The sequence below is a fragment of the Brienomyrus brachyistius genome, chromosome 23 (assembly GCF_023856365.1).
Source record: "Brienomyrus brachyistius isolate T26 chromosome 23, BBRACH_0.4, whole genome shotgun sequence".
Taxonomy (NCBI): Eukaryota; Metazoa; Chordata; class Actinopteri; order Osteoglossiformes; family Mormyridae; genus Brienomyrus; species Brienomyrus brachyistius.
The window spans coordinates 278,667-290,896 of record NC_064555.1 but is presented as its reverse complement, the minus strand read 5'-3'; the positions used below and the strand labels follow the sequence as shown (position 1 = coordinate 290,896).

The 12,230-nt window shown below is 43.4% G+C and overlaps 1 protein-coding gene across 1 annotated transcript; it reads right to left on the bottom strand.

Annotated features, from left to right (window-relative positions):
* Window positions 1-5,201: 5,201 nt before the first annotated feature.
* csnk2b (casein kinase 2, beta polypeptide) lies at window positions 5,202-9,693 on the bottom strand. Its single transcript, XM_048994075.1, has 7 exons — window positions 9,548-9,693; window positions 8,823-8,916; window positions 7,772-7,874; window positions 7,370-7,485; window positions 7,058-7,133; window positions 6,559-6,748; window positions 5,202-6,115 (listed from the first exon to the last, which is right to left on the bottom strand). The coding sequence occupies exons 2-7, from the start codon at window positions 8,892-8,894 to the stop codon at window positions 6,025-6,027; spliced, it is 648 nt and encodes a 215-aa protein (XP_048850032.1). The 5' UTR covers window positions 8,895-8,916; window positions 9,548-9,693; the 3' UTR covers window positions 5,202-6,024.
* Between the last annotated feature and the right edge of the window lie 2,537 nt (window positions 9,694-12,230).

Sequence of the window (12,230 nt, the reverse complement as noted above, 5' to 3'; positions counted from 1 at the left end):
TTTTTGGCCACTGTATGTATTTGTCTCATGAATTAGGCATCATAATCAGGGAAATGATAGCTTAGGTAATAAGTTGTGTACAGGAGCAGTGGGAAACACTGGATCCTCTAGCAGTTTTGGCCCTGGAAGACATGACAGCAGTATTTTGGCTGGCAGTGGAATATTTTAGAAAACCAGCTGTGGAGCTGGAGAGCCAGTGAAAGGGAGCAGTGAGTTAAGCGAGCGTAAGTGTAGCGCCACTGCATGTGCTGAGTGCATGGTGGAGGGAAGGTTGTGTGCTTGGGTGGGGAAGAAAATGCTGGGAATGTGGAAACAAGATGGAATCGGTATTGAAAAAAAAACACACACGTACATAATGAGTCTTACCTACAGACACACATGTATAAAGACGAAATCCCAATCTTTTTCCCAGACACATCCACACACACACACACACACACACACACACACACACACACACACACACACACACACACACGTACATAATGAGTCTTACCTACAGACACACATGTATAAAGACGAAATCCCAATCTTTTTCCCAGACACATCCACACACACACACACACATAATGTTTCCCCGGGTTTAATATTAAATACCAGTGACTCATTCTAAGTCTCCACTAGTCTTCGCAGAAGGGAAAACAAAATATGACTATGGTTTTAAATTTTACGTTCCGTTGATGCTAATTTGTCCCGGACGGGGTGTGAAAGGAAGAATGTGAGTTAAAGACAGACCAAGGATGAGTGTGTCTGTGCCCATTGAAGGTGGCATAAAACAATGCCAATGTGTGTATTGTCCTCATATTGTTTGTTGAGTCATACGATATTGTGGCTCTGACTAGTCCAGAGCTACACCCCTGCCTCTCCTCCACTGTAACTCCCTTGACTTTTACCTCAGAGCATTTCACATTCACTGGGTGCTGTCAGATTCCCCAGGACAGACGTCTGTGAACACGCCCTGCTACAGCAGGGTCTGAGCCATTGCTGGTAGAGAACCGAGCCCAGAGTTGCTATACAGATGGAAGCCTTTGTTACTCTGGAACAGGGATCGGCAACCTGTCCTTGGCAAGGCTCGTCCGTGGCTGTGGTAAAAAACGAGGCGTCTAAATGCCAGGGGTGTTTCTCAGTACAGAGAATGCCAAGATCATACTTGTGGGCTTGGCAAGACCAGTCTTGTTAACTTGCCTCCCAAGAATGAACTTGGGAAGCAATGAATCATTTTCAAGGGTGCAACCAATGTATCGTTGATGTTTTGGTCGGGGCAAGAAAGACATCCGGGGATTTTTACCGTTCTCTGTTCATTCTGATCACAATGTCCATCAGGATTTGCCATGGTGTTGAACCCTGATACTGGAGCACTGACAGATAATTTTGTAAGAAGATGCTTGTTTCTGTTGTTGCCCAAATGCGCCTTATTCTCATATGACTGGCTGACTCACTGTCACACAGCTTCTTCTGGTAAATGTCATGAGACGGAAAAAAACAGCAAAATTGGCGGTTTCTCCATTAACATTTCTCCATTAGAATTCCACCATTAACAGCACAAATAATGCATTTTGACCTGATTATTGTACAAAGGTTTTTGGCATTATATTCTACAGATTTAACAATCTCACTAAAAAACCTTAGAGATATAAAACAGCCGTAAATCATTGGCTGCATGGTGATTTGATTTCATGTATCGGGAATCTTTCTATCTATCAATTTAATTAATTGATTATTCACTTATTTCGACAATCTAAATACTAACAAAAATTCTATTTTGAGAACCTTTTTAAACTTTACTGGAAACATTTCACAAACATTTCACCACGGGAGCTTAAACACCACTAATGGCGTACAATGAAAGTAGCAACTCATAAACTTGATTTTTATCTTTTATTAAACAAAGAGAACAATCCAGTGTAATTTGTCAAAAACAACCAACTAGTGCTGCATCAATGTGGAAATGTTGCCTGACACCTATATATTTTTTGCCTAATGTCTGAGCCACTTGCAGGGCCAGATTTACTAATGAATTACAAACATGTTGTGAGCTGCTGTTTGGACACCATTTATAAGCAGCACATCAGACTAGGAAATCCCTAACCCTCCACTACAGAAAGTAGCTGATCAGCCAGGGTAATCATCTGTTTTTCGTGATTTTAGTAGTTGTGTCTTTAACTCTGGCTTTTAATACTGATAAAATATAAATATCAGCTGGCAACACCAGCCAAGATGGACACATCTGACCAGTGCTGTTGTTTGGATTTGTATCGGATGTTGCGCAGCACTGATGTCCATCTCTAAGACTAGCATGACATTTTAACTCGGCTAGCTAGTTAGCTACCTCAGAGTCCTGACCACTGCTTCTATAGCTAGAAAAAGAAGCAATTTCTGCATTGCTAAAGCATCGTAGCTCAAAAGTCATGTAGTAGCACTTCCTTTATGGATATTAATAAGCCTGCACTGCCATCCCATGTTATTGAAAGTACCTGAGTATGAGAACAGCCAACCCAGAAGGACGAATATCTTCAATCTTTAATAAATCGGTTATAATTGATCATGATGTTAGAGACTGATGCAGTTGAATCGCGATACATCAATGCATCTTTATAGCCCTAATTTAAAGACAAGAAAATGAATATATATTCATCAGAGGTGACTGGTTCATAGAGGCAGACGAGGTGGTGCTTCCTCTGTTTTTGAAATTAAATGATCAAACAAGTCATTCTCAAATAACTCATTAGTAAGATTTCATTGTTGTTTAAAAACGCATTTCTCTCTTTGGAAAAAAAATCACTATTGTTATATTGTAAATGTATTATTTACACACTGCAATTTTTTGCCACTGGCTACCTCTGATGCTCATACTAGCACATGCAGACAAGAAGGGCAGAAGGTGGCGAAAAACACTAAAAACAATGGATGATACACCAGGGAGGTGCCTCTCGTGCACTGAATACTCATAAATACAGTGTTCACACACAGACACGCAGGCGTGAGGGCTCTGGGCCGAAGTACTGCATCGAACTACATTTCACTCTAAAAAGTGTCCAACAAATCATCATACATGTGGCTGAAAGGGCGTCTCCCTAATGGTAAACCCTCTCATGGGTGCTGGACTGTCGAAAGCTACCAGATCCTCAAGTAGGAAGAACACGTTTGGATTTGGAACAAAGCGATTCACAGGGGGAGAACACCCAAGTAGGTCTTCCCTCGGCAGACCACAGCTTGGCAGTCTTCTCCCTGAGACTCTCTCCACCCAGAGCAGCAGACATGCCACTCTGTACCACACAGCTGGGTTTTCACTAGACTTACAGAATTTCTGAAGACCCCATTTTACCCCCCCATCTTCCAGCTGCTTGCCCAGTACAGGGAGATGACCTCACGAAATTGATCCAGGTGTTATATAAATCTCCTTTTGCCCATGTCGTCACTATTGACATTGACATAAGGGTATTCAGATATAATTAATAGTGGATTATGCACCAATAAGAGATGTCCATTATCAGCATTAATATTCACAAAGGTTGTAGAAGGTCTTGCTGAAGCAGTATTATGCCAATCAAGACTGTTGCTAGGATGTGTGATGGTTAACTGGACACCAACCAGACCCTCAGTTTAACTTAGCAGTGTGACATACACAGTATTTAAAATCTTTTAACATCAGACCTTTTCTGTCTGAGTATGCAGCTCAGCTTCCAGTTCAGCCATTTGTGACTTGCGACTATACTATTGTGATTCTCCACTTGTAGGTTTACTGGCCTGACTGCTGCAGATGGTCAAAATATAGCAGCAAGTCTGGTGGCCAATCAGCCTAAATCCTTTCATGTTAAACAGGTCCTTGTCCCTCTTAATTAATAATAATAATTGATACTGTATTGATTGTCTTTATGCAGACAGCTGGGGGGGGGGGTCTTGCTGCTTATAGATGTGACAAGGGTGGGTTTGAACCAGGGACCTGCTGATTACAGGCACACAGGCTTAGCCCACTACACCACATGCAGGCCCCCATGGACCCCTCATTAACTCCACATAGTCCCTGGCACTGGTTTTCAATCCATCAATGGACAGGAGCCCATCTCCATCAAAGGACAGCTTTAGACCTATAATCCATCTCACCCTCTTCAGTCAGGAAACCAATACCACTGGGGGAAATGTCGCTCCAGACTTTTCCCGCAATTCCCTGATGGTGGAATGAACTGCCGAAGAACATCCGGTCATCAGACTCCCTCTCCAGCTTCACAAAATGCCGGAAGACCCATCTGTTCCAGGAATCTACTAAACTGATGCCTCTCTGCGTTCTGTGAATGTTTTACATGATGCACTTCTTGAGTGGTATTATTAGGTTCATGCTTTGCCTCACTTGTATGTAGCTTTGGATAAAAGCAAGTGCTAAATGTTGTAAATGTAAATTCTTGAAAGAGTAACTTACATGGAGAACGATAAAAGCCAAAAGCAATATGCAGCGAACAGTAACTGGCATTTTCAGGCTGTCGAAGCAGTATTTCGAGTGCACGCTTACCGTCCTTGCATTTGTGGTCAAACATTATGTACTTTTGAAAAGTTAGTGAGACAAAAAAAACAGGACCTTCCCAGGGATCCTCCCAATATGCATGAAGTGGATCGCCATCGTTTTTACCAACTGCTAACAAGCCCGTTCAACTCGTCAAGCTAACAGCATCCTGGCTTGGACCGGTCCATTCTGCTTTTAAGAGACAGGGACTGAGCTGCACCTCATTGCTTTGGCTTAGGTAACATTCCTGTTTCCTCATGCTGTCTGGGCTGCAAAACAAACAAGGCCACAGAAATCCCATGAAACTGGAAAGCATCATTCCATCAGAGACGAGCCCTTGTGAAATCCCTGCTGTGTCGCAAGATGTCAAGTTCACCATTTGACAGGATCGTGATAGTAACTGCAGTTTGGAAACCTGCCCCACCCGAGTTTCAAGGTGCCCCCACCCCAACCCGTGCATTTTTTAAAGTTACACAGCTCTGTGAACTTTTCAATCAGATAAACCAGTGCACCCCCTGGGACATACGAGAGGCTACAGTTAAACAATTTAGGGCAACATGCTGGAAAAAGCCCAGGTTTTAATAATGCGGCGAAAGGACAAGACCATCGTCAGCGTTCACTTAGCTAACTGGCAAACGCGAGTCTGCGTCTGCAGCTGGGGCGTATGCAGGCGATGTCGGCAGGAAGAAGATGCCACCCAGTGTCAAGAATGTGAAAGAAAGTTTTATTGTGCATTCTGAACCCTGTTCGTAGTTACACACCGGAGGAAAAATAAAATAAAACAAGACAGTTACGGTCGCAAGACAAGCTTAATCGCTTTAAATTGAAAGTCTGTTGGGAATCTCATCTGGTTCCTATATATACTTAAATAAATATGCAGTCCCACCATGAAATGCACAGCAGCACTATTCCAGGAGTCTGTCTCAGCAGGAAGAGATTTTATGCTGGAGGACTGTGGTAACTGTCTAGCTCAGGTCTGCACAGCACTGCAGTCTAGTAGAGGATCTACTAGGAAAAAAGAAAGAAAAACAAACAAAAACCAAACTCCTGAATACGTCACATGCCTACAAGAGTAACCGAGTCCTTAAGCCAAAGACCCACGGTGGCACTTAAGTGTCATATGGGCAAGAATGTTAAAGAACTTCAAACTTACTCAGTCCTTTCCAAATGACCGTCTCTCTGCAGAACATTCAGATCACAGATGCAATGTTTAAAAAAAAAAGTCAGAGGCTAACTGTGCGCCTTCGTTTAATGGAAGCGACCGGTAGAGGAGGATGGTGTACAGGTCACTCAACGGGGTCTCTGTTACAGCCAGACATGCACAATTGTGGACATCTGCGTGCGTGCGTGTGTGTGTGTGTGTGTTTGTGTGTGTGTGTGACAGAGGGGGGGCATCGTCTTCACCTCTCTGTTTATGTTAACTGTCCGTTTTGAATGTGAAATCCTAAGCAAACGCATATGGCTGCTTGCTGCACGCCGCGGGCATGGACGCCGAGCCCGGTGCCAACACCTCTTCCCATGGCGACCTAGCGCATGGCCTTGACGGGGCTCTTGAAGCTGGAGGCTGCCTGCAGCTGTAGCTGGTAGGCCATGGGGTGGATCTTAAAGCCATAAAGCCTTGGAGAGACAGGAAGAGGCAGCCGGGTTACAATCACAAGTAACAACACAATCAGTCTCTCTCACAGAGAGCAGGATGGGAGAGATGAAGAGAGATTTCCAGATGGGGATCAATAAAGTAGCAAAATATTCTACTTTGTTCCATTCTACTATACAGAAGGGAGGCAGGAAAAGAGGTTTAACAGGCAAAAAACCTCTGGAGTGTTTCCACCCTACCTACAAGACAGCCTTCGGCCAACTACCCCTCCAGAAGGACTGGCAGGCCGACAAACTACTCCATCGAACTTATACCTTTCCCCGAGTTATTATAAATTATACTATATCTTTCCCGACACAGTTCACTGGAGGACACGGGCAAGCAGGGTCTACAGGACGATCTACAGGGAACATTTACAGATACGAGTCAAAGGGACAGGAGGCAGAAAGAGAGACGACGCACCCACCTGGGCACAAACTGGTTGGCAGGCCTCTTGGGGCGATACTCAGGGTGAACCATGAACAGCATATGGGGGAATCCGGTCCCGAAATAGGCCCCGTCGGTGTGGTGGTGACGCGAGGACTTGGGGGTGTACACATCCATACATTTGGGACAATACAGCTTCACCATGGCTTCTCCTGGGATGTCCGACAACCCTGGAGGGAGTTTCACGAGAGCTTGTTTGGTACGATGTGGATAAAACAAACTGGCCAGGTATTCACTCTGAGCCACCAGAGCACCATGGTTTAAACAGGAGGACATTTACAGTGAAACATAAATGAATCGGGGCAGAACTTGTCTTTGAGACAGGCTGACCTGGGCCACCGTTTTTCAAAAACAGTAAAATGGCACAATAAATATTGTGTAAAGTTGCACCGTAAATTCATTAGATTCAATAAAACAAAAAAGTAACTAGTTTGGAATAACTTTTCATACCCAGACACTGAAGCCCCGCTCAGACTCACCAATAGGCAACATGGGCTGGTTTTCACAGTAAACCCGGGGACAGTATCCGAAATCGCCCTGCTGGTACTTCTCCAGCTGAAAGAGGTTCAAGAAACTGTGTTGATACAAAACATCATCCTCTCACTACATTCTGTCTTTTGATTAACCGATTTAAACAAATACAAAAAAGCTTATTATCCTTACAAAGCATTAGTGTCTTTGCAGCTACAGGCTAAAAACGCAACAACAAAACTCATTTGCAGGTAAAACCACAAGATTAACATTGTCCTGAACACACAGGTGTTCCCTGTGGGGGGGAGGGCGGGGCATACCATCTGAGCGATGCCCCGATTGGTGAGGATGTACCGAGCATGAATAAGGCCGTACAGCATCTCGGCTGCCTGTTCAATCAAGTCACTTTGATTAGGATTATCCTCCAGTTCTTCATCTGAAGGCAGAGCAAAAGAAACAAATTCATCCAGGACTGGACCACTGGTAACACACACATGCAGACCGCAACAACCAGTGACAAACTGTCACATTTGGCAAGTATGCATTACATACACTTGCATAGATCATTTCCTTAAAAAACCCTGCCATTTCAGGATCCCTTAATGCTGATAAGTTGGTCCAAATAAAATGGGGTACCTTGTTATGGGTAAAACTGCAGGGTTCTTTCAAGGATTCAGCCTCACAGTTTTTATTCTAAGAGCCCAAGTGAGTACATTACTCACCTGGCTCGAGGTCGAGGATCATGTCTAGGGCCTGTCGGTAGTGGGGAACTTGCTCATTGAGCCCCGTCAAGTTGAACTTGTCCTGGATATAGTCCTCATCTACCTGATGAAGAGGTAGGATAGACATCATTGGTTGTATGCAACTGGCATTATTCAGTAGCCAATGTGTAGGAAATGGAACATGAATCTGAAGCATTACACCAGGGGTGGGCAATGTTATCCGCAATGGGCCAGTGTGTATGCAGGCTTTTGGGGCAACCTGTAGGTCAGCTGTACAAACCCAGGTGTGAGGACTCAGTCAATCGGTCCTCTAATTAGTAATGTAATGAGCGAGCTACAGGAAAGACCTGCATACACAGTGGACATACGACCTGCAGATCAGAGCAGGGGTGTTGGTGTGACCAGCAAGTTAGCCCATCCTGTGGTCTGTGTGGGTCCCAATGCCCCAGTGCAGTGATGGGAACACTGTGTCTGTTAAATGAGATGCAAAATCGAGGTCTTGACCTTCTGAGGCGATAAAAGATCCCTGGACAGAGTAAGAGCGGCACCCCAATGCCCAGTGGCTTCCCACTCTAACCCTTTCAAATCTGGCCTCCTAATCATCCCCTGTATCTAACTTTTCTCCTGCCCCTTCAGCACCTTAGCTACTGTATGGTGAGCTTACTGGCGCAGAATGGCTGCCTTCAGATCATTTAAATGGGGGCTAGAGTGGTGGTGTTTCAAGTAGTTGCTCATTGGTTCTGTAAAGTACTTTGGGTGTCCTGAAAAGCGCTATACAAGTAACATTAATTTCTTCAAAATTGAGTACCCTTGCAGTATGCATTAAAGTACAGTAAAATCAGTCATTCTGAAGGTCTAAATTCATTATGCTAAATTTAACGAGGCATGGTAATTATGTAAGTCGCTCTGGCTAAGGGCGTCTGCCAAATCCTGTAAATGCAAATGCATGGTGCTTTGTATAATCACATGATTTGAAGACATGCAAATTAAGACTGGAAAAGCATGGACTGTCACATTATCATCGCTGCGATTTAAAGATAAGAGGTCTCACCTCACAAAAGAATTCATTCCCCCTGAGTCCACAGAACCAGGAAATCCAGGATACTTCCTCAGAGCTGCTCATGTCCGACCTCGGCGAAAGCCCTCTGTGTATGTTCAGCGAAAGACAACATTCAGAAATACACTATTCACCAAACACTACACAGAGAATAGGATACACTCTGACAAGCATCTCAAAAGTTCTTAGACAAACCGCTGTCGCTTCGTAGCATTGTGACAGGGGAGGGGGGGTTAGGGTTATCTCCTGGACATTAGTCATACATCAATCAACAATCGATTTTCATTGCTACAGCAGATAGCTTTGTGTCTTGTGGCAGGAACGTTTTTTTAAAAAAAACAAACGTGTGATTGTCGGTTACACATATCTACAATTTATTCACTTCGTTCAGAGGTAAAAATCGTGCTTCCACACCATATAATTTAAAAGGAATCCAGAACTAGATACCAATCGATACCACATTGTTCAGATCTAACTCGTCTTCAACGGCAGATATTAATCGAGATTTAACACCATACTATATAAAAAACCCGAAATAATCAAAGCTCGAAAGTGACCCAATGATTCCAATATAAAAAAACACTGAACGGATGTAATTTGCTTCTGATGGTTCAATATGGCGCATTTTTGCGTAGGTCGCATAAAATGGAAATGAGCGTCTGTTTTCACTCATAAATTCGCTGGTCACACTCGAAGGTGCACATAACTTATCTACTTACCCCCCGCTTTAAAAAGTAATAGGCTGATAATTGCAACAGAATAAGTATTTAACACAGCTTAGCTCAGTAAACAGCATACACCGCTAACAGGACCTGTCGTACTGCACAGAAATCGGTCCTGTAATAGCATGATGACGTATTAACTCTGCGACATTTCTCCCGACATGCTCCACGCGAACGTCTGTTAATTATTGTAAAAAAAAATATGTCATGTGTGTATTTTGCACCTCTTGTGTATAATCCTTCTCAGATACTCGCGTGTCCTTGGCTGCTTTGGAAATACGATTTTCGCGATTTACTACTTGGGATCGACAACCCCTCCATCATCGGTACACGGAGATTCAGTCTTATTTATTATAAATCTTTATTCACAATAAGTAAAATTTCTCTTTTTGGGACAGTTCGTTTTATTCAATTCAGCTCAACCTTTTTCTTTCCTTTTCTGTGGCTCCTGCATGCCTGAAATCCACGAGTGCCTCTTCCAAAAACTATGATTACCTGTCTTAATGACTAGCGACTATCTCTCACCCCTGTGGCACTCGCCCACATTAAAGCCTCTGTCCCATCCAATCTAGACTAACACCAGTTTGCCTGTCGAACAAACAGATCGACCGAGGACGCCATCTGTGTGGCTTTGCATATGTTGCCCTCTCACAGCTGCAGAAGACCATATATTAGGATTCTCTTTGTTGATTACAGTTCAGCGTTTAACACCATCGTAAAATGGTGATCATCAAGCTCAATGTATTAGGTTCAACCCCATCCATATGCAACTGGTTACTGCACTGTACTACTGTACTCACCAACTGCCCTCAGTCTGTCAGGTTGGGCATGTATACATCATCCACCCTCACCCGAATCACTGGTGGGCCACAGGACTGTATGCTAAGTCCCCTCCTCTATGCAGTCTTCACCCATGACTGTCAGCCCACCCATGAATCAAACATTATTGTTAAATTTGCGGATGATACAACTGTCATTGGACTTATATTAAACATGATGATGCTGCATATAAGGAGGAAGTTTGGAACTTAACAGTGTGGTGTGACACCAACAACTTGGTCATAAACTCCAAGAAGACTAAAGTAATCAATTTGGACTTCAGGGCTACTAAAGATCTATCATATTCCAGTAGCAATCAAAGCAGAGGATGTGGAAAGGGTATCTAGCTTGAAGTTTCTGGGAGTGACCATCACTGAGGACTTCCTGGGCTGACAACACCTCAGTGGTAGGAAGCAAAGCACAACAATACCTCTACTCTCTGAGAAGGCTGAAGAGTACTAACCTCTCCCAGAAGATGCTGGTTAATTTTTGCAAATGCAATAGAGAGAGCATTTTACTTACTGCTGTACCAAGCTGTCAAGCAGTTGGCACCAAAGCCACTAAAAAAGCCCTACAGCGAGTCATAAAAACAGCACAGGCCATCATTGACACGGAACTACCGCTGCTTGAACATTTACAAAAGACTTGCTGCGTCAGACAAGCTAAACAAATCATGAAGGACGTAACTCCGGGACATACTTTGGTTATACCCCCTCCATCAGGAAGCCACTTTATATCAATCTGTGTGTATACAAAACAGAATTATAATCCTTTCCATTGTTTCAACTGACAGCTCTCTTGTTGGGTGCATGTTTCCTGTCAATCAGCCAGGTGCAACAGCTCGTTAAGGTCTGCAAGCACTCTCTTTTAACTGCAGACTAATTTGCATAATTAGACGTGTATTTGCATATTACTTGCATATTTTTTGCCAGGGGTTGTGTGTGTGTATAGTTATCATGTACCAATTAATCAGAAGATCCATTGACTAATCGTTCATAATATAATGTAAAATAATTCAATATAATATACATTGCAATATGAGCAAACTTAGTCACACATACAATCAATTTAGGCACTTCACTGAAGCTACTTGTTTTTGGATAGTGAAAGGATATCAGAGGATCCTCCGAAAAGCCAGACACACATAAGGGGAACATATGCAAACAACAAACACAAATCGGTGGTGTTCGACGACAGCGCCATCCACTGCGCAACTCTACCACTCTCATTTTATACTCCATCCATCCATCCATCCATCTTCCAAACCGCTTATCCTATTGGGTCGCGGGGGGACCGGAGCCTATCCCAGAAACAATGGGCAGGGAATAACCGAGGATGGGGGGCCAGCCCATCGCAGGGCACATTTTATACTCGTACTATGTTAATATCGACATGGCATTTCATGCAGTTGTCACATCGCAACAACCGCAATAGTCTTCTGGGTTCAAACCATTTTTACTCCGTCTGAGGAAGCAGAACTAATGATAGTTCTTTTTCAACATTATCTAGTATGTTTTTTTAACCACAATACAGTTTATCGCCGCTGCTTTTGCATGCACTCTCCGAGACGATCATAATCATGCTTGTCCTTGCTTGACTCACTCATAGATCTTGTGGCGCATTTGTGAGGAATCAAACTAAAATAAGTGTAAAGTTGAAAAGCGCACAAGATCTGGTCAGGGGAATACATTCACCTTCAGCTCTATGGAAATATTTTGTATTCCATACCGACGATATTAAACAAAAGCACTGCTTTGTGTCTGCTGACACAACTCACACTACAACCTGTTTGACAGAACTTATCTCCCATCAGAGTCTATTTGGCTACATGGTTAATTTTCAACTCCTAAAAATTGCAAAA

Bases quoted from the DNA above. Each gene is read 5' to 3' on its own strand.
- csnk2b (XM_048994075.1), bottom strand. From the start codon at position 8,894: ATGAGCAGCTCTGAGGAAGTATCCTGGATTTCCTGGTTCTGTGGACTC. The intron at 7,875-8,822 runs GTGAGACCTCTT...CCTCTTCATCAG, and splicing joins GGAATGAATTCTTTTGTGAG to GTAGATGAGGACTATATCCA. The intron at 6,749-7,057 runs GTGAGTCTGAGC...AACTCCCTCCAG, and splicing joins CCAGCCCATGTTGCCTATTG to GGTTGTCGGACATCCCAGGA.